The sequence below is a fragment of the Patiria miniata genome, unplaced genomic scaffold (assembly GCF_015706575.1).
Source record: "Patiria miniata isolate m_02_andy unplaced genomic scaffold, ASM1570657v1 HiC_scaffold_20, whole genome shotgun sequence".
In the NCBI taxonomy this organism is placed as follows: Eukaryota; Metazoa; Echinodermata; class Asteroidea; order Valvatida; family Asterinidae; genus Patiria; species Patiria miniata.
This window is the reverse complement of record NW_024037059.1, coordinates 17,125,401-17,148,869: the sequence shown is the minus strand read 5'-3', so window position 1 is coordinate 17,148,869 and position 23,469 is coordinate 17,125,401. Positions and strand designations below refer to the sequence as shown.

The 23,469-nt window shown below is 37.0% G+C and overlaps 1 protein-coding gene across 1 annotated transcript in view; it reads right to left on the bottom strand.

Annotated features, from left to right (window-relative positions):
* Positions 1-478: 478 nt before the first annotated feature.
* LOC119727632 (amyloid-beta A4 precursor protein-binding family B member 2-like) overlaps positions 479-23,469 on the bottom strand; it is a 56,168-nt gene continuing 33,177 nt past the window's right edge. Inside the window, 12 exon segments of the mRNA XM_038199601.1 lie at positions 479-6,131; positions 6,515-6,589; positions 7,283-7,391; positions 7,503-7,570; positions 7,921-8,036; positions 8,366-8,449; positions 9,884-10,137; positions 11,778-11,783; positions 17,913-18,040; positions 21,079-21,237; positions 21,803-21,843; positions 21,846-21,957. Of these exon segments, the coding sequence (XP_038055529.1) occupies positions 6,039-6,131; positions 6,515-6,589; positions 7,283-7,391; positions 7,503-7,570; positions 7,921-8,036; positions 8,366-8,449; positions 9,884-10,137; positions 11,778-11,783; positions 17,913-18,040; positions 21,079-21,237; positions 21,803-21,843; positions 21,846-21,957 (1,245 nt within the window). The 3' untranslated portion in view covers positions 479-6,038.

Here is a 23,469-nt window from a genome sequence, read left to right as displayed (position 1 = left end):
TGCGTTGCAACATTTATTAGCAGAAGTACATCTGGTTTTATTTGGTTACTTATTTTTATCCACATATTGACACAAAAGTGCATAAATGCTGCACACAGAATGAGTTTTGCCTTACCAATAACTATCAGTTAATGAATGCAAAAAAAGCCAATCAAGTTGTTTTTGCAAGTTGAATATTAACTTTTCGCTTTTCTACATACTGGGATCTGCATTTCATTTGAGGTGATTCATCAAAGATTCTTAACATATTGGGTTATTATTCTGTAACAGAAAAAAAAATTACCCCAAATAAGTGACAGAAGTATTTTTGTGTTCTTTCAATGATCAGATCCTACTTTTCTCTGTGGCTCTCCAATGATCCATTCAAAATATCTAAATTCTTGATGAAGAACAAAATCCAGTTCTTGGGGATGTCAGATTGTCAAGGCAAAAGCCATTGTACGTGCTTGCTTATAAAATAAATATCTGATCTTTTTTTCAACGATTTCTTTCACAACAGACTCTTAATTCATAGAAAAATAACGCTCTAAAAGTGGGAACAAATCCCTCTCATAAAAAAAAAAAATGTCCTTAACAACAAACGAAAAAAAAATACATTATGATTTTAATACAAATACAATTTACAAGGGAACCTATGACTATGCACCTTAATGACTCCAATTATCTTCGGGGAAATTCTTCAAAATGTTACGCAAATAAATCAATTTTCGGTGGTGATGAAAACAAAGACTTAATTTAGTCTGTCATTAATGTTTTGGATCAACAACATCCTGTTTTGCATTTGATTCCTCTATCACAAAAAAATGAAGAATTATTATTGAAAGATATTCAGACCGTAAAACCAACTTCAGAAAGTTGAAATTCATACAGTTATTAAGGGCTCCAAGTAATAAAGTTTTCAAGTTTGACGATTTTACAATTTCATTTACATTGAAAAGAAATTACTATGCAATACTTCCAAATCTTTTTATCTGAAAAAATTTCATAATTGTAGGCCGTGTAAGAATCAAATTACTGACCCTGAATTCCATGATAACCCGCGCACAACATAAAAACTATGCAGCAGAAATATTTTGTGGTAAAGAGTCTGCTGTGAAATGTGTACACAAAATACCGTAAGAAAAATAAAATTGGCAAGCTTTCTACTTTTTACAATATAATAATGACAACAATAAGGTATCGTAATAATTACCATAAATTATCATCATACCAATAAAGTTTCAATAATCACAATAATACTTTCAATAATATCAATAACAATATCATGATCACTTCGCTTTACATAATCAGCCATGAAGTGCATAAACTAATTCTTATTTTTTTTTAATTTAATTTTTTTTTTTTTTATTCTGTACAATAATAGACCATACATTTCTGCACAATTCCAATCACACACAAACACACGCGTCAAATATATTGGGGAGTGTGGGTTGTCATGACAACACAGAATCTGAAACCTCAATCAGCGCTGAAACCTACAAATAAAACAATTATGTATATCTCCTTTTTTTCACAACCATAATTGTGATAAACATAAAAATCTTTAAAACTCTTCTTTTTAAATGCTGCACCTGACACATTTCAAACGACTTGAAAAGCATTATGGGTATTTTTGAAGACTTCCATTTTTACTATGTTTTTCACTTTCCTAATTGCAATTATCAATTCAATGAAGATATTTTGTCTGATTCATATATGACTTTGGCTCATTTAAAAGCTAACACAGTTTAAAGTTGTCTGGTTGGTGACAAGTGAATGGAAAATATTGATGAATACAAAAATAATAATTGAGGAAATATGACACAAAACTCCATGCAATTTGTTTTTTATCCATACATGTTTGTACCCTGGTCATGCAAGAAGTACACATTTCCAGTCGAATTGCCTTGAATGCAAAACAGATCTCTTTAGTGAAATTAAAGTGATCAGATGAACCACTACGGTAATTCCTGCGAGTTAAAAATCTCATGCGTCCTGTTCTTAACGTGATTAGGATCCCATTGCAATGGTAATGGGCTTCATCAGCATTCACTTGGATGAGTGGTACACCAAATGTAAATTTATGTAAATTGCATCATTAGCATACTAGATTGAATTATGCTAATTAGGTTAGGGATCAGATTGGAAAGCAGCGACTGTAAACACCTGAAATCAAGTAGCAAAAGGCAGGATCATGAAATCTCGCATAAGCGCTGGCAGTTGTTAGAACACCCCCCGAAAACAATGGAGTCTTCCTCTGAAAAATACCCATAATGCTTTGGTGACAAATAATTGGCAAGGTTGAAATCTATACAGTGGTACATAAAAACAATTTACAATCATTTAAAAAGTATCATACACATTCCTATAGAGGTATAACAACCAATGTCACACTTGTGCAAAAAATACTAATCATATAACACACAGACTTTTCATATTTTTATGTTATTTAAATAAACGTAAGCTGTACAACACGGACAAGGGTGGGTGAACCACAAACTCCAAAACAAAACCAGAAAATGAAAAATAATTTCAGGTTTTTGGCAAAAATTCATATAAAAAGGAAATGTATTGACAATTGTACTGACGTTTTGAAGTACATCTTTCCATAAGTCACTAACTTCATAAATATTGTGTCTCTAACTAAAACTAGGTTTAAGTAATTTTAAACTAGTGAGGATGGAACTGGTTATCAAATTGCACCTTAGAAGTAAATTTCTCTATCTGTCTAACTTAATTCTCTGATTCATAAGTACAAGAAAAGAATACGTTCTTTTGCCAATAACATGTCCTCAAAATAAGGAGACACTCACGTCAATAACATTACTTAAATCATTGCTTTTTAGAATGGCGTAAAAATTTGGTTCCAATAATTTAAAAAACTTCACTTTCCCCTCATCTCCACCAAAGTGTTATAACTAAACTATAAACTAGTTTTAAACCAGATTAAGGGCTAAAACTACAACTACAATCCAACTATAACCAGGATTAGCACTGGACCAACTAGCAAGTATCACATTTTAGTCAGTTTAACGAATTGTAGCTTATATTCATTATCATGTATTTATATTCAAGAATACACAAAGAGGCAAAAAGTTGCAGTCACGTTACAAGTACAAGAATTCTGTATTTTACGATTAATGTACTTTTGAGTATATTCTAGGCCTACATTCGACAATTCATGTTTCTCAGACTAACGACCACATATATTATTTGCACCAGATTCATGGCCTAATTTCAATGCAATGTGCTGTGCAACTACATGTACGTTTAAGCTTGTGCAAAATGCTCAAAGTGTTACCATTAATTTGACTTTTATTACACATTTTGCAAGTCCACCCTTTTTACCATTTGTCACAAATATTTTCTACAGAAATCCAATGACGAGCTCCCGGTTCCCTGTAAAAAGATTAAATGACCGAAACATGTCACCCCTCCCATCTTTTGATAAGATTGTTTGTGACCTCCCGAATTCCAAGTTGTTCTGAAATATACACTCCACACAATAATGTCATTAAAATGGTAGTCTTTTTCTCATGCTTAGAATTTACGCTACCCTTAGTTTAGATTTTGCACTACCTTCACGTTTACACTATTGATTAAGTTCTTAAGCTACAGTTATGAGAAATACACTGCTCCTTATAACATGCGGCTGAAATGTATTAATATCATTTGGAATGACATCATTTTTCAACAAAGACATTAGTTTCTTTAAAACCAAAGCTGTTTAGGTATAAAAAACAATCAACTTTCTAGACCAATTTCAGTTCAACCTTTTTTAGTACGAAGAACCAACATTCAAACATTGTTACATCTTCCTTTTTTCCCCCATGTTTCTTACATATCTCATCTTAATAGAAACTTCCATTTATCCGCCAACAGTACATTTCCAGATCTGTGATAGTTTAGAGATCACTTGCTCCTTTCTTTACCAAAAAAAAGAGGAGATTTCACTATTTTCTGTCTCCTTCAATTGCAGTATCCTTAAATTCGGAATGTGCAATCTTAGCATCAAACTTGTAACAGTCCTTTCATTTTCTTGTGCAGTATCTTTTTCTGACGATCGTTCAAAATCTTCCCCCATAATTGGGGCTCACAAGCCAATTTCCAGATGTACAAATCTATAATCGGGACAAAATCACAAAACATGAATTGCAAACCAGCTTCAATCAAGGACAAGCAGATGGACAACCACTGGACCGGATGCGCGCCCGCAAGCCGGCGACCTTTGACACCTCACTGACCAATCACTGACTTCAATGCAATCACATGACCTCGACTAGCCCCAATCCATTAAAAAAAAAAACTCTTCAAAACATATTGCAGACAAATGACGTGAAAGGAAATATTTCCAATGGCAATTACACACTTGCTGCGTAACGTTCACTTTATGTACACTACACTGTATAATCCAACATTTGTTCTACTTGCTAATTAAGATATTTTTTCTTTGTATGTGTACACTTGAGTATTCTACTTTTAACCATCGATCAAGGACCACAAAGCTTGCTACAGTAATTCAGACTAAATTTAAGCTGCTTGGTTTTTTTATGGTACCGATAATTACATACACTTTGAGAATACAATGACAAAAATTTCACATGTGCCACTGGCACGCACTCATACACACCACTTCCTCTGTATACATTTTTCACACAATTTGAACCTATAAGATCCAAAAATTGTCTAATTATTGTGAATTGAATAAATGAATGAAATAAATATCACGTTATCTACACACTCCAGAATATCTTACAAGTATCAGTGTACTGTTGGGTAGTATCCCCAGCTAATTATGAATACTTTTTTAGGAATATCCTTTGAACGAGTATCTTTATTTGCCATGTCCATTTGGTATATAAACTCTTCTAAATCTGAATTAACAGAAACATTTTTCTTCAAAACATACATTATATTTCTTACAGTCATCAAATGAGATTTTTGCACATGATGTGGACCTTAGTCACCTCAAATTTCTGTAAAATAAAATAATTTGTAAATAATTATCTGTTTTTGCTTTCCATTCAACTTGTCGAATACTTTTCTGCAGTCTGCAATGTTAATTTCTGCACTCTACGATCTTGATTTCAGATGCCGAGTGTTTTTTTTTAATAGCTTGAAGGTATATCCTTACACAAATACAACATTAACTGCGACAGGTGTTTTTCGTTGTTTTTCAGAAATCTGGAGAAAATCAAGAAAACATTGACAGGCTTTGAATACAGATTGCAGAATGAGTTGTTTTTCTTACGTCAGTGAAAACCAGCTTTTTGCTTTCATCTGCCTAAGGGAAGATTTTGCCCGATCACAAATAATGAATGCAGCAGCTGTGTGTCAGACAAGTATTGATATGCTATTAAAACCATCTCTCGTAATCGACATATTTTACATATTGCACAGCTTTGGCTTTGAGAGATATTGATATGTCCCCAGGAAAACTTGATGAACAATATGGCCACCTTGCTCAGGTGCCCTCAAGCTGTGAATTTTGGCCAGTTTATAAAAACTGACAACGCAGATATGACATTTTCCCCATTATCAACAAGTTTAACTTTGTTAGAATCGGATTTACACACATACGTAAATATCAGTGGTTTCGACCACAATTTTTTTCTCAATAAATAAATCACCATCATCCATCGCAGAACATGTACACGCAAACACGACAATTTGCTTTCCCACTTAGGTTCAGCACACATGAGCAGCATATTACGCACCATCCTTAAATAACTTCTTTTTCAGCAGCGTTACTTTCTTGCATACAGTACACAGCTGACAAGATTTTCCTAGCTTAATAATGCCAATCACTTTTTGATATGCAAGAGTGGCAATTATTTCATAGTCAGAAATATTTGAGAAGTCTGTAACAGTTGACGTGATATGACTTAAATTATAGGTACTTTTCTTTTCCATAAAAGTTCTTTCCATCTCCAAATACAAAACATCAGGTCAGCATTTGCTGGCGAACAAGAAAACAATCAACACATTTTTTCTTGCGTAGACGTCAAGTCTGCGAGCAGGCTTGACCTTTCACCTTTGACCTGCGTGACCTGTGACCTTTATACTGCACTGATGGGGGCCTCTTTGTGGCCGCGCCGGCTGAACTTGCTGAAGAGGTTTTGTACGCCGTTCTTCAGGGCACATCCCCAGGTCTGTAAAATCAACACGAGAAAAATGTAACTTGTGTCTTTTTTTTTCAAACAGAAAATATCAGCTATTTCAATTCAGTTTCTTGTCAGTAAGAGTTTGTACATCAACGTTTGAGGCTCTGGTAAAATCGCTGCTAAGTTCCAGAGCAGAAAAAGTTCCAATACATGTACTAGGAATCGAGAAAGGTTAAAGATCTACGCATCAACATTCAGCAGAAGAAATTTTCATACCTAAAATTCAGGACACTAGTTGTTTTTTTCTAAAATCGTGATACTTTAACCAACATTAGGTACTGACAAGAACATGTTTAATAATCCAATGATGCAATGCATCGCTCCAGTCAACCTATAAACGAGCCGACAGCAATCCTTTGCTCCTAACTCACCCTTCCGTCGAAGGAATTCTCAGACATGAGATGCTGACCCTTGGGCCGATTGTCCAGGCACTTCTGGTATCTCAGCTGGAGAAAAATGAAACAAGAACAACTTTCAATAATTCTAACTTTCTTAAGATGTATTCCCCTGCTATTTTTGACTTCGCCTCCAAAAATAGATTTATTTTGTTTTCAATTACTATTTTCCGAGCAGTACAATAAACCCTTGCATCTATGCAATCAAAAGATGTTCACTCTTGAATAAGACACAGAACAAAAATATCCACCAACGTTTAGTCATTGAATTATTTCTTCACAAAATTCGAATTATTGGCTGCCAGACGATAATTCGGCTCTCGTAGGGTGCGGGGTTCATTTGTGCGCAAATGAAAGCCCTTTTCATAGGGTTGCTGATGCCCAAAAAAAAGAAACAAATTAATTTTGTTAAAAACAAAACAAATAAATTGAAAATTCATAACGAGAAAAAGTCAAGTTTTTTTTTAAAGCACGGAATATGCAACTTTAAACAAGTCCGAAAACTGTTGTTGCATACCATGCATCAAGAACGGTGCATAAACAGTGCACAGGGTCACTTTGATGCAGAATGTTCAAGAGACATGCAAACAGACAGCTTCAGGTAGAAACCTATTCCACATGCAGCTTGGTTCGGATTCGAACCTGGGCCACAAAGGATCAAAGAAAAGGAGGATGACCTCGCGTAACCAGGAGGAACCAGTACATCACGTAGCTCTTATCTAGGGGTTGGCCTACGCTACGTACCTTGCAAGCAGCCTCAATAGACTTGGCCAGTCCTCCCGCCGAATGTTCGCAGCTGTAGACGTGGCACTGGAACTTCTGCTTGCCCACGCACATGATGTACGCAAATTGTCTACGCAGAAGAAACAGTCCAGCAGAAGGAATTAAAAGTGTTTATTTGTAGACAACGCAATTGTATTTATAGAAAGATGAATCTTGATTGCAGATGAAATTTTGGTTTTACCTGATGTCATTTCCAATGCCCAGGAATGATAGGAATCGTATTCTGCTCTCCGTGATGACTTCTTTGGTCTGAAAATACATAAATGAAACAATAATATGAACAATAATAATTAAATATAATATTTGCAATAATGATGAATATTTGATGAGGTTTTAATATTTTGGGTTTAAATGACTACTTTTCTTAACCTTTGTACACAAATTTTCTATATTTTCAGCTCGGTAGATATTTTCTGTGGATTAATTTTGAGTCTCCAGAACTGAATAATTAAAAAAATCACCAATTCCTTTCAATGAAACAAATTTTAGACATTAAAAAAAAGAAAGTTGATGCTCGAATCAACAAAACTTCAATTTGTAACAAAAATAAAATTTGCTATTCAGGAACAATTTTCAGCATTTTCTTTGCCAATTTTTACCTTGATGTTGGTGACGGTGACTGTGGAAACGGCAACTTCAATTCTCGATGGTGACCACTGGTCCTCTGGTATCTCCCCGCATACTTTGGTAATTGCATTATTCAGAACCTCCATACCTAAGAAAAACAAAAGTAGAATCAGAAATGCCATAATGGCACAAATTAAGATTCGTACAATTCATCAGTCGCACCACGAAATGACGTATGTGCATAAAGTCCATGGACGATACGTCACTTCGTGGTGCACCCGACAAACTGTATGCCAAAAATTCAGTTGTGGCTGTTAAATATGTACAAATTCGTTTTCAAATATGGTATTTTAATCTAGGCATTAGGTTTGAAACCATTACAGCAAAAATTATTTGCACCAGCTATGTAAACACATAAAAACAACCTGAACAATTGAAATCAATTTTATATTAAAAAAACAAAACTTTGCTGCCTACCTCCATTCTTTTCAACCATTGTTGAGCCCACGTAGTGAGCTCGGAATACTGTGATAGGCTCTGCCTTGGGAGTAGGGAAATCAACTGTTTCAGGAGAGAACAAAAAAATAAAATGTCACTCTGGCTGAATCAAATTCAAATTCCCTTCAACAGAGATTGAATCCTAACGGTCAAAGACTTCAGTTTAGTTTGATACCTCTCTTGGCATCAAACTGCATTATTTATTTCAGTTAAGATTTTAGTTTAAAATGTACAGAGACCTCTAATAAGAATTACTCTAAACCCCACTTATCATGAAAAATAAATAACCTATGAACCTCATTCTCCTGACGACGGGCAGAGCATACTGTTCGAAACTTTGAGTCCCTCCGGTTCTTTTAAGAACCACACATACTCACAAAAGAGATTTATTCAGATGGTGCTACCGCAAACTTATCTTGTCTTAGTATCTTTCCACCATGCAAACCTTCAAATCTCATCTATGAACCCACACAAACATGTGACCAACGTGTAATCTTGAATTCGATTGAAGGAAGAAAGATTAAGAACCCTAGGTCTTCACACAATTAAGATCACATAGATAGCAAATTTGTTATCGTAAAAACAAATGTAACACAAGACTTTCACTTCAATCATCTCTGCAGTAAATCTTGACTGTCTTGCTGATCCAGGATTTTGGCCTAGTTCAGACAGCGTATTCAGGGCATGCATCTTCCCATCAGGCACAGGTAAAAAACCCTAGTTACCGCAGCAGTATCCAGGTTCCCTATCTCTTTCTTACAGCCGAGCCTGCCTCCTTTTGTGCATGATAATTGCATTAATTAAGCCGGCCGGCCACACTGTGTTTGGATTTCTCCCACCAGATAATTGGATTGGCCCGCCGCGATTGCGGCTAATCTCGCCCGGAAATTTGCGTTCCCTCGGGGCTCGTGGGTGGGGCAAATAATAGAGAGAGAGGGGTGGGGGTCTGGTGAGCCTTCGTGAGGATGGTATCGAGCTGCTAATATTGGTTTTTCTGGGGAAAGGTTTTGATCGTATCAGCTGGGGGGGATTTATGAATTTCAACGACTGACTATTCATTTCTCGAGACTGTAACCCGCGACAACGATTTGGGGAATTTGGAATGCGGGGCAGTTATATTGATGAAATATTTGCTTTTTGTGTTGATATTTGCATATTGGCTAGACGGGTTTATTAATGATTGTATCTTATATGCTTAGAACTGTCTGTGGGTCCGAGTGCTTGAAGTAATTTTAAAGTAAGCTTAGTAGATGAAACAGCAAAATTAAAATTATATATTAAGTTTTTGATTTTCTGAAAGGTTACATGAGAGATTAATTGTTACTTTACATGTAAAACAATGGTTTCACCACATACTGATTAAATGTTTTCCAAATTAAAAGAATGCCACTGAATTGAAAATATACACTGTACTCCCAAATGCGAGGGTTTATGTAAAAAGATTTTTTATTGGCTGAGCTAATTTGAAACACAAACTCTGATTGGCCGAGGACCTACCGCTTGTGGGAATGCCTTCCTTGTTACTGTCCAATGAGATGCTCCTCATTTGCATAAGCTGCTGCTGTTGCTGCTGCTGGATCATCTGACCCTGTGTTACCATGGAGATGGTGTGACCCTTTTGCCGTTCGCTCATGACCCGGGCGCAGATTTCGTGCAGCGCGTTGGCGATGGCCTTGGCCGGAATGTCACAGCGGAACACGTGGCATTTGTAGCGCTTGGTGACCTTGTCCCGAGCTACATACGCAAAGTCCCTGCAAAATTGGGAAAACGCAAAAGTGTGAAACATTGATTTTTTTTCTAAATTTTGTTATTACGGGAAACTGGTTTCTTCTAGTCAAAAATTAATGATTGGAAGTTGCTGATAACGGAACAGTTGTACTCTGCAAGAGACGCTTATCAACCAAACGTCACGTCATGTTATTTATTTCAGACATGCAACTGGGAAGTAAGACAACAACAAGACAAAATTCCAAGCTTTGCAAGACTTTTGTAGTGTTTCCCAATTTTTTACGGCATACATGTCAAGTGAAAAACAAGGAAATCAGCTCATACGAGGAAAAGTTGCATGCCTGATTGTATGTGAATTCCCACTCAGCAACTGCATGAAGTTGGGAAGTTGGTTGAGAGTCCATATTATGTACATAACCAATTTCATTCTTTATTCCCCCCCCCCCCATCCCCAAGTAGTGCAAAAAATAAATAAGAAATGTAAAGTCCGTTAATAATTTTCCCATATGGCTATTTTTCTGACGGGTCAGTTTCACAGGCAAAAGTGCAGTCCAGGTAAAGGTAAAATAAAGGCCATTGGACGGGAGAGCCAAGACGTACGTAGCGATCTCTCCAGACATGTCATTTTTAATTTGCCAGTTCCTTTCCCAATCAGCGGGGAGCAGTGCTAGACTTGTCACTAAACCCTCTCCGTGTTTGAGCAGCACGGCTTGGGGCAAGCAGCGTGAAAACTGGGCCAAGGAGTTCTCGTCATACAGCTTCATGCGAGGAGAAATAGACGCAGGTTTCTGGTGTGAAGGTGTTTTGTTGTATTACCTTTCTTGGGGGGGGGGGGCAGTCGGCATGACGACATGCCCCTGGGGTGGGGAGATGTAATCAAGGGGGCCCAGGGGGTGTGTGTTATTGCAATTCTGGTGCGATGGAGGATGGGAGATTAATTTGGATTTTTTTCCCTTATTTTTGAATTAATTGGATTTAAGATTAATCAAAGCTGTATTAAATTCAGGAAAATATGGATCGTTTCTTCCGTCGTTATTTCAAAGAACTGAGTTATCAAAAATGAAAAATAAACAAAAGGAAATATTTTTTAAAAATCAGAAAAATGTTGTTTGGATAAAAAAAAACCACGTGCCAGACATCTGTAAAAATCGTACAAATATTCACAAAAAAATGATATACATTTAAAATTTCTTGCGACTCTTCAGTTTCATAAAAATGTGTAATTTATCAAAAAAGAACCGTACAAAAAAAAATATAAAAAAAAAATGCATACCCCTGAAAGCGGCAACATGGTTTGTACATTTTAGATACTAATTCATTCCAAAATAAAAACATAAACTACATGCGGAGAACAAACATTGCAGGGAAATAAAAAAGAAACATGTGTAAGATCCCTGAAAATTCACAGTGAATGAAATAACAAGCAATACATTTTAAATCCAATACAGTGCTTTTGTGGAGAGAAAATTACAGTGAAAAACAACAAAACGTGAAAGACGCAATAGTGAAAGTGCATGTAAACACTGCAGATTGACAAAGATACCGTACATCAACTCCACACATAGTGACTCCCCCTTTGTCAAAACAAAACACAGATTTACAAAAACAAATGCCAAGGCACAAGAGCAAAATATGCAAATGAACATGAGTTTTTTTGCTTTACCTTTCTCTGTGACAGATAAATGAAGATCAGGGTTAGCGCGGATGGGAGAAACAAGACAAACGTTGTTAGTCAACATATAGCAATGAAATCCACTGCATTACAAATATCCGCAGTTATATATGGGAAAATAACGGACTTAAGTCCCATAAATATCACCCTCGGCATATTTTGTTATGGGTTTGAGAGATTTTTAGTTTCCCTATATTCAGGATAAACAATTCATTTCTATTCATAAACTATTTCAATTCATAATTTTTTTTTAAATTTCAAGTAAACCGCAAGGGAAACGATTTACACGTCGGTGCTTTGTGGGGAACCACGTACCAACATATGGATAGCTAAGTTGGTAGAGCACCGGAACTGCAGGTTCATTTCCCCTCTCCTATCAATTTCTTTGTTCAACTTTAATTTATTTTTAATAATTTTTTTTTTTTCAATTGACATTCTTACATGTGTAGTTTTGCTAATGCCACCCTAACAAATAATGTTAGTCTCCTCCCACAAAAAACCCAAAAAATTCTGCACTTTTCCTTTAAAAACAATGTCATCAGTTCAATTTCACAGGAACAAAATAAGCCATCAACGCATGATCAATCGGCACTTAAAACAAAGATGTTTCTTTAGGAAAACGATATTGTTTTCAGGTTTCCAGTCGGAGTGAGTTCCTTCCGGAGAGGTCCAAATCATTCAAACACAGAACAAGTTTTCCCGTCCCCCCCCCCCTATCCACACCCCAGAGAGAACCTATTAAAAGTCCATTAGTCTGTTATGCGATTCCTGTTTTCGTCACCTCAGGTTCATCAGTTTATCTCAGGCAACACCACGACAGGATTCCACTTGACATTTCTTAGTTCAAAATGGAAACGTAGATCTTGCTTGCTGTGAGCTTGGATGGGGGAGTGCGTGGGGGAAGGGGGGGGGGGGGAAGGGGGGGGGGGGTAGGGGAGGAGATGGGAGGGTGGTGGGCGGGGGGGGGGGGGGGGGGGAGGAAAATGGAAGTGCATGTTTCATGCCTAGCTTCATCATTTCAAGGGTCTATTAACCTCAGGTTGTTTGTTGGTTTGTCTGTCTGTCTGTCTATTTATCTATTCTTTTATTTTACGTCAGATTAGGCAAAACATCATGGTGCCAATACCATTTCAATTACAATAATGAAATACAATATGTTGGATTTAATTTCTAAAAAGCTTGCATGTGCACGAGCTCGTGTAATAATATTGAAAATAATATTGAAAATAATATCGAATGTCAAATTCTATTTAATATTCTGACAAGTATATATTACATGTACTCCACGTAAATAATATTAATTTTAGCACGTTTCGAACAGCATCACAGAATGGAGTTGTAAAAATATCACACATACATGTACATGTACATGTACAATGAACATGTTCAACTGTCTGTTCAAGTGCAAAATGTACATAGATTTCGTTTTCCGAAGAATTCAGTCAGCTAAACATTTCTCGCACCAGAAACAGAAGTACAGCCGAGTGTGAAATCTTGGCTCTCCAAATTTTAATCTGGATTCTAGCAACTTTGGCTAACTGGGTTATCCGGAGTCCAGTGGAATATCACAGGCATTGATTTCGGGGGTAATGGAATAAGACAAGCAGAAGAAATTGTAGCGGAATTATCGGCCGTGCGTCGTGTGAGTCACGATGAATGTCCGAGGCTTCTTGGCATGGGTCCAAGTTTTATGGCTGGATGCCGTGAAGTGAATATGTTGAGACTATTATTGAACAGGAAATAAATACTTAATTATCGGGAACTTTTTTTTATACAGCTGTTGATATGTCCACTGGAAATTACCAAATTGACGGAAAAACTGCTGTAAAGTTTGATGGACATGTTGAATACGTTGATAATCAAGCAAAGAATCCAAACTATATGTACATGTACATCATGTTGTTATTTTCTGAATTAAGTATGGAATTGGTAGGCTTAGTCTTAGTATTACTTAAACATGCACATTATGGCACAATGCAGTTTCCAGCACTTACATGTACATGTACATTGCAAATATGAATTATTAAGTCATTTTTAGTTTTTTGGGGGGAGGGGAGATACACATTCATACCCCTGACAACCCTGCTTTCTTTAAAGCTCTTTATATAAAATGTCAATTTATATTTTTGATGCTAGAATATATTTGCTAAAACCCATTTCAAATGTGTTGGCCATACACTTGTATCCCCCATGTACATGTACTATGTCCATATACAATATTCATAATGTCAACAATGCGGCCTTCCCACCCCGTTCACACTGAGCAGTTTACCATTGACCTTGACATTCTCAACGCACTTTTTGGTTGAGCAGCGAGCATCAGGTGATGATGTACACACTCGTCAATTTACGGCGGCTTCACAACGCTTTAACAGGTCCACTTCCAATTTATATTCTAATCATCTCAGGATACAGTAACAAGAACGAAGAACAAAATAGGATGCGACGTTTTGCACCATCCATCATACTACACGACAAAGCCCCGTCAATTTGGATAATTCACTCTCGGTCTTTTTTGGCGTGATGTATTGTTAACAAGAATAAAAACCAAAGTGCGAAATTGCACTGGCTACCCATGCGGGACCAGACACCTGTCTTTTGTTCTTAACGGACAAGAATTGTGATGATTCTATCCATTATCAAGATTGAGCAATTTAGAGGTTAAATAAATTATTTATGATCCTCATGTAAGCTACTTTTGTGGACTAAGCCACTTTTGTGGGCTTACATACATGATGTTTCAGTGGTATGATGGAAAGGTTAAAAATATTCTAGCTAAGTGGTATAAGAACAACATCTGCCGTTAGTCCACATACAAATGATTTACCACTAAATTAATTTTTACAAAACTTCCAAACAAAGAAGAAAGAAAAACCAGATAAAAAAAAACTGAAACAAATATTCTTCATAATGCTGAGCCATGACAAAAACTTGAAAATGATGACAAATAATCTGCTTATTCACAGACAAATAAACATATTAAAAACTCCGCCGAAAGATCAAAGCAGCACATTTCTATTCACACCGATGAATAGTGACATTTAGCATGAGCCAGGCCACTTGACACAACTCCTTTTTCCTTCCCTTCTGCTTCTAACCTCCCTAAAGTAGGAACGTGATTCACGGTGGCTCATCAGCCATTCATATGCTGGCTGAATCTCAACCGAACGCCGTGGGGCTCGCGACGGTATTCATGTCAGTATACTCCGAAGGGAGAATGGAGGGGCACGAAAAGGGGTGGATCTGATTATTTCTGTCTATCTAAAAAAACTCATTTAAAAGGGAAAAAAAATTGAAAAGAAATTGAAATGAGTTTGATCACTTGTGTCGAAGAGTGAATCACAAGGAATGCTGACAAAGATTTTCATCTTTTAATAATATTCCTTCTTTTTTGTCATCTGGACTGAATGGGTTTTGATAAATAAATTTTAAAACAACTTTTTATGAGATTTGGGAAGATGCGGTCTAGTTGCATTAAGGGTTTAAATTTAATATTAACACAATGTCATACAGAGAATGTCATCAACGAAAAAAGTCTCTTGATTTTTGTAAAATGCACAATATTGTACCAACATAAAGAAAGTTACATATGTAATTATGGTCAGCACATTAAGCGAATATTTATCCAGGAATGTAGCCACAGCTAAGCATTCACATGTATGCTTCTGTTTTTTCCTTCTTTTTTGACAAATACATGTAGGCCTAACTTAATAATTCTCAAAACTAATTGCCAACTACATGTATATCACTCCACACATACTACCGGTATGTCTAACACGCATCATGACAATTCCCCTTCCCTAGGCCCCAATGCGTTTAAAGTATCTGTGAGTAATTATGAAAACGCTAAGATGAATCATGGCCTCCATAGGAAAGGTGTTGACGAGAAGGGATATAATTATATTACAAGAAAAAGTTAATTACTTTCAGGCTGGGGAAAGGCAGGATAACACAAAAACCACTGACAGCGTCCTCAAAATTATTGTCAGGGCTATTTACATGTGCCTCAGCTTTATGGTAAGACATGTGTCAAAATATCTGTCAAATATCTGGAGATTTTGAGTTGTACCAGTTGAACTTCTCATGCTAAAATCGTTGGTGTGGTGTGGTGTGACATTGTTTCTGGAATATAATCATTAAAATAAGAACCTGATTTTTGGAGATGAACCAAATTGTGTCACCATTCCAGGCAATTTTTCGTACATGTATCTGTTCTTTTTATCTTTTGTTTTTATCTTTTGTTTTTTATTTTGTATTTCAAAACAAAACAAAAATTGGAGGGGGGAGTGGGTGGGAAGTGGGGGGCCTAATTTGAGATCCCACACTGTACTCGTTAACTGGCATTAAAGGTACCAGAACTAGAACTACATGTACATGTATGTGAAATGAATATGTATTGGTATAATTTGTAGACAGATCTAAGGTCAATTTATTCACTTGTCCTCATTTATAAATTGCATAGTTATTAAATGTGACATCTTGACAAATATACATTTACACACTGGCTAAATTGAAATAAAAACTGCCCATCTATAATACTTCACAAACACTGCTTGTTCTCCTTAACTACGAGCAGTGCATCAATGTACAATTTATTTTATAATGACATTTATCCACTTTAGCCATCATAAAAAAAGGTCAGCCTTTTTCCTCCTTTGTCAATTATCACTATGGAGATAAATTACATGTATGCTCATCGTGTCAGCTGTCAGGGGCACTGTACTTTTATGAAGGGATCTTCTCAGATAGCCATTATACAAGGCCCAATATAAGTACACAAATTAGGTGCCCACAGCGAGGTTGTTCTAAGCAAAATAGATTACAACCAGAAACAGAATGTTGACTATTGGTGTGTTTCTGTTTTGTTTTCTGTTTATGTTTTTTTTTTTGTTTTTTTTTTTGGTGTGTGAATGGTTCTCAACTTATTTATTGTCTGCCACAGCAGTTAAATATTCCAAAGAAAGAAAATATTATCATCCAACATTAGGAAGCAACAACATCTTGGTCCAAATAATTTCTTTGATTACTAAGCTTAAAGCCCCAAAAGACGACACAAAACCTCAGCACAAAACAGATCGATCATTTCAAGATTTTTTTTTACCAAGAAAACAAATGCTAAAGGGCATAATATCTGTCATATTCTAAACCCTAATTTTATTTTTTTATAGAAGCGAGATGTAATAATTTAGAATAAGATTACTGCTGTCAATCATACCTGTGAAAGGTATTAATGGCCTATGGTTTGAAGGAGCAATGAATCCAAAACCCATTATGGTAAGTGGATTTCACATTTCGTTATATTTCAGTCAATTTTTTTTCCCCCTTTCTTCAGCTTCTGCTCCGTTTACCAGACCGGGTTAGCTCACAAATCCTCATAATGTGATTGGCAAGAGGCAGGATTTAGACCAAAGGTCAGACAGTCGGATGAGGCTGGGGGGGGGGGGGGGAAGAAAGGGGGGGCAGTTGGAGAGAGAAGATCGATGCCTGTAATATACCTCGGGTACTTCTTCGGATCGCAATATCGGATTTAAGATCAACAAGAGCCGGGGAAGACGATACGGCTGGAAAAACTGACAGATCTTTAAACATGAAAACTGCTTTGGAAACATAAACTGACTGTCATGAAATGTACTGGGTTTTTTTTTCAACAGGAAGATATTTTTAGAATAGGCTGGGAATCTAGTTTAAGACAACTAAACATTTTGGAAATTTGAGCCATTTGCTCTTGATGTTGTTTGTAGTTTTTTTTCTTTAGAAACGTTTTTTTAAACAACAATTTCTGCGCATCTTTCAGACAATCTGTTTTTAAAATTAGTGCCGTTTCCGTCATCCAAATTTAACTTTTGTAATTTACTTTAATTTACCAATTTAGTGCTTGAATATTTTAACAATTGTTAACAGCAAAATCAGATTCCCCCTCTTAGGAAAAAAAAAATTGAAAAATCTTGTATTAACCCAGTTTAAAATGAAAATACTGAGTCGGGAAAATTACATCATATGTTACAACTTTCATTCCATCCAACAAGCTAATGCACATGTTTCTGACACCCAATCTTTAAAAAGTCTCATCTTACATCTTAAAGATGACTTTTGGAGGTGAATTTTAAAAGGGTGTATTGCACCTACCTTCCATTATCGCGTCCCACTCCCCAGACGCGGATGCTGCAGACATGCTGGGAATTAAGTATCGTGCCGTCGTTGGGGTCCGTCAGCTTCAGATATTCATCCTCAAGAACCATGTACATGTCTTTGCCCTGCGTCACAAGACGGGAGAAAAAAAATAGGCCATGAGACGAAGGAGAGCGAGCGAAAAAAATAGGCCATCTGACACAAACAGCAGACAAACAGCATGGTCGCATCTGAGGCTGTGTCTGGAGTTCGGAATAAATTGATTCCGCGACCGCGAGAGGCTTCGTGTTTCTAGATTTTCTCTTGTTGTTGTTGTAAGGATTTCAGGGTCGGAATGCCTGGAGGTTTCATTTGGAGAAACAATACTTTGGAAATTGTTAATCTAGGTTTGAATTGGCCTAATCTAAGTTTGAATGGCTTCTGGTGGCAATTGTACGGTTGCGAGTAGTTCTCGGGTTAATGTCTTAAGGGATGCTTCGGGAAAATTGTTGTTGAGAAGGGACAAAGCTGTCTGCAGGCTTAGGACATTTTTTTTTTCTTGGACTAATCCCGAGGGAGAATTTAGGAAAAATTATGGCGAGGATTTGGCCAAATCTTCCGAGGCATCACTTTTCACGTGATCCCGCCTCACCCTGGGAAGAATACGTTGCAAAATGTTGTGCGTTGATTGGACTAGCTTGGGGCTATACGGTGGACGGTGAAAAGCGAGAGCATTGCACAAGGGATATGTGGTGATTATTCGTAGTAGTAACAATTAAGTTAAAATCATCTTGTGGTTAATACTGTGAAAAGACGTTAATGAAACAACTGAGAAGGGAATTTGATGCAAAAATGTCAACGTTGAATACTTTTTTTTTGTTAAGGAAATTGTGACGGTTAATTGTAAACTCCTCCAGGGTTGACGAATACGAACATGTGATAGAAAATCTGTATAATTGTGTCGGTCAGGGGTAATACTGTGCAATTTGCAGTTTTAACTACAAAACAGACTGAAGTAATACATTGTTATGATCGAAACAGACACCAAGCCAGAGACAAATGAATAGTCAGTCTTGACACACACCGTAACAGATGGAGAGTAAGACATGGTGATACAGTTGAAACCCAAGCACGGTTCTTGTCATTAAGCATCTTTCTGCTGCATTTCAACATTTCCCTCATTTTTTTTACTCTACGGGTTCCCAACATTCGTCCCGTTCCACTTTCAGGTTATAGACCTCGCTTCCACAATCAAATTTATGCAACAAAACACGCACTGGGCCCGAGGGAAGATATGTATGTACGCAAGGCAGACGTGTGCTTTGTTTCTCTAGTTTTAAAGTGTACAAGAGAGGCTGTACTCCATAAAAAAAAATATGAATCATCCTTTTCTCTTGACATTTTCAACTGAGATTCCTTCTACCGCCTTAATTTTCTCAAGAAGCCCAACTACTACTTTTTCTTTCCATCCATGGTTGAAAAACAGGCTGTTCTAAATTTGCAGAATATAAAAAATCACATTTTGGGCCCGCAGGGTAAATGCAAGTGCACACTTGCGCCTGCCACACAAGATTTCAAAATGAAGTTGATGTATTGTTTGTGAAGTGGAAACAAATGATTTCCCTTGACAATCTTACTGCCAAGGGACGATTTCTGCCTTCTTAATTTTCAAACTTTCCGTGGATCATTTTTCTACATTTGAAATATTTGAGTGATCAAATATACTGGGTATTAAAATTTCAAGTAACACACAGGCAGAGTACAAATTTAAATGTGTCTTTTTTGGGTTAAATAAGAAAAAGGGGGGCTCTTTTTCTAGTATCTTTTTCTATTTTCTAGCATCCACCAGAAAATTTTAAGCACGCTCAACTCTGCCACGCAAGACATATCTGTGTTTCTTTGCAAATAAAAGTAAAACTTCCCGTAAATCGCATCAGAAACCCAGAGTGTTCAAGTGTACTGATTATTAAAATATCAGTGTATTTTTTTCTTCTTCTCAACGCAGCGAAGGGGGAACACATTTTTTTCTATGTGACTTTTTTTTCCAGGCGACATTTCCTAGCCGCTTAATTCTAACACTCTTACGCATATTGGTCGTGTTCCAGTTTTTTACCAAATAAACTAGGTTTGCCATACAAGACATCTGTGTCTCTATGACGGCTACATGATGATTTTTTCCCCCAAACTGAGCATGTCTTCATGCTTGTTCCTCTGGCTTGGTCATGTTCTAGTTACATCCAGACAAATTTACCACGCTCTTTTTTCATGATGCTTTTTTTCTTCTTCTTTTTGGGCAGGAGGAGAGTTTGTACGTGTCTGCGCGTTGAGTCCTCACTGTAATGTAATCAAGCCTGTTGCCTTCAGACTGAGAGGACTCGTCTGGCCGTCTCGGACTCGTCTGGCCGTCTCGGACTCGTGATTAGATTGGATCGCTTGCATGTGGGCTTGTCGTTGTCAATCACATGGTCCCTTCAAACCAATACCCTCCCCCCAACACATCCGTTGATCTCATTTGACAATTTTTTTTTCTGCAACACTTCCTTGCTTTCCCACACCTCATCTTTTCTCTTTCATTCATGGATTTGGAGGATGGCAAGGATGTTCTCAGAATTAATGTCTGAGATTTTTCTCTCAAACTAACATAAAATATGCCATTCGTCTTTTCTACAATATTCTACGCTAACTATCCTCAATTGTTTACTTTCCTCTTTTGATAACTATCAATCGTTTACTTTCCTCTTTTGATAACTTTTGTGAGTACACTATCTCAATTCTGAGGGGAATATCATGACAAATGTAATATTTTGTTCGTCGCTCCACTAAGTGACGTAACGTGTGCACAAAGTCCATAGAAGATTCATCACTTTGTGGTGCACCCGACAATTTCATTGAATATTTCAAGGTTAAGTAGGCATATTGTTTTCGGAGCTTCCCACTGCCAGTCGGTTTGAATCATGCCCATTAGGTCTATCAGTCCAAGCTTAAATAGTACGACTTGCAATTTCTTCTGAAAATTCTTACTTGATATTTCCTTCACCAACTCAATTTTTGGCATTTGTTTATGCTGCACTGCAATAGTAATATTGATATTTGTGACATCGCAATAAATAAACAATTAAATGAATTAATAAACTCCAAATACAGATATCTGGTGATTTTATCCACAATCTTTTATTCTTCTTACCTCTCCCCATATGCCAGCTGTGTCCCGGATGTCGTTCTTTCGGTAGGAAAGTTGCCGGATGCAGTTGTTGACAGCCAAGCTGCTCTTGCCTGGCGATAGGTCCGAATCCTCCATCTCCACCCATCCCAGGGAGCGCACATGGAAACGGATACCCCGAGGCTAAGGGTGGGGGAGAGGGTAGGGAAGGGGATAGTTATATCAATAAATGATACATGGATAGAGGAATTGACGAGGATTAACGTAGTTTGATGGAACATGAGAGCCTTCAATTTCAGTGACTGAAGTATGCAGACATCTTTGAGACGTCGTTTTAAATTTTATTCCAAAAACAATGACTTTATAAATGGGAATTTTCAAACAGTTGGATTGATACTTTCAGAAAACACTGCTACAGTATTTCAGTACATTTTTCTTGGTCAACCAAAAAAAAAGTTTAAATTTGGTCCATTCTGGATGCATTAGTTCATAAAGCATTTCTTAAACAAGCAAGCAATATCAAAAAATGCGAGGAAATTTACACTTTCTACTGAACTTTTAAAATTTTATTGGCACAGTACAGCGAAGGTACAAAACAAGGAAATCAGCTGAATCCTAGCATTTTACAAGAACAATTTAGACATCATTTGAAATATATAGCATATTGTACGCTTTCTTTCCGAGTCTTTTTTCCTCAGCCTTATATTGTTTCCTCCCGAATCTCAAGAAATCGAAATGTTCCACTCACGCTTTTCTCTTTGGATGCAGGTGGTTCAGGGTCTTTCCCGAGCTGGGGCCCAGCTTCAGGTTGGCGTAGCGTATCGTGGACTGTTGGAAATCTTTCAAACTGTGGTCTCCATCGCTACCGTCTTGGCCTCCTGATTCTGTGTTCAATCTTTCCAGCTACATGTGTGAATTAAAAATGGTTGCAATTTTTAGTCAGACTAGAATTTCTAAATGAAGAAAGTTGCACACTAAACGCAGGCATGCAACTGTGAAGTCACACACAAAGAAAAGAGGAAAACCAAATCTTTCCAAAACTCTGTGCAGTGGTTTTCTATTTTTATGGCCCACATGAGAAGTAAAAAAGAGAAAATTAGCCGATCCGAGGAAAAGTTGCATGCCTGTAAACAACAGAATGCACAGGTACGATATGTGTTTGTCTATTTTAGGAGCAGACCATAAATGATTAACAAAAATAATTAATTTCTTAAAAGTGAGGGTTCACAACATGTAGTACGCATTTTTGTTTTTCTTGAAAGAAAGAAATTAAACAGGATGGAAGTTTAAAATTAATCAATGTGGGAACACAAGCAGCAAGGAAAATATATATTTTTGTAGATGATACATGTACCGGTGTGTACATGTATGCAAAATGCAACTGAATCTACTTGTGCAAAGTTAGAATTATGGTATAAAATATTCATTTTCAAAAACAAATTGAACAGAGACTAAAATTTCAGACTGTACTCAAAATAAGAGTGACTATTTTCCTTTCGGACAAATCTTGGGGGAAAAAACAAATCCAGGATCTGCATTACAATGCCCGTTTACCTCACACCCCGTCGCCTCGTACATAAATCATTGCTTTGTTTCATTCACTAGCACCAATATTCATGATCAATGCCTCACGATCCGGACAGTGTGCCAAATTCCATCATAAATAAATCAGGGGAGAAAAAAACACCAGGCTTGCATTTTTTTTTCTGGAACTGCACCCGAACCCCCCTCCCCCCCAAATCTACATCTCTCCGGCATTTTATTTCACACCTCTCGGGTACGTCTGCTCGCGTGCAGTTTGCCCGTGGCCAAGGGGCCCATCCACTCAGGACGCTCGGTTTGCGCCGGAGCGCGCATGCAGATAAATCCTTGACGCATAATGGTCGGCGGCGTGCGTGACGGACCGCCGATCCTGAGTGCACGTATTCATAATAACCACGCATACACGTAGGTGGGTGCGTGTGCACGGCGGTCCCTCTGATAATCATCACGTGTGTGTAGGTTGTCACATTATGACGGAGTTGTTAATGCATGGCACATGTAGGGATTATGTTGAGCATGGTCATATGTCTGTGACATGTACCGCAGCTGGTATGTGCATGGTCCCCTGGGGACTTAGGCAAATACAAGGATTAGTCAAACTGTACTAACAAGCCATCCAGAGGTTTCAAGTTACCCTTAATGTAACAAATATCAGCAAGAATTTTTAAATTTAATTTAAAATATAAGTATTAATCATCAAACTCAATTTTCATAATTTTGAATGTTCATTTTTTGTTCTTTATTTTGTTACATCTTTGAAATAAATAGTACATGTACACTTGTGCATATTCCTTGAATAACTCTATGTTGCTTTGTCTCCTCTTAAAATTTTTAATCCGTTTGATAACAAAAACAAATCCATTGAATTAGAAC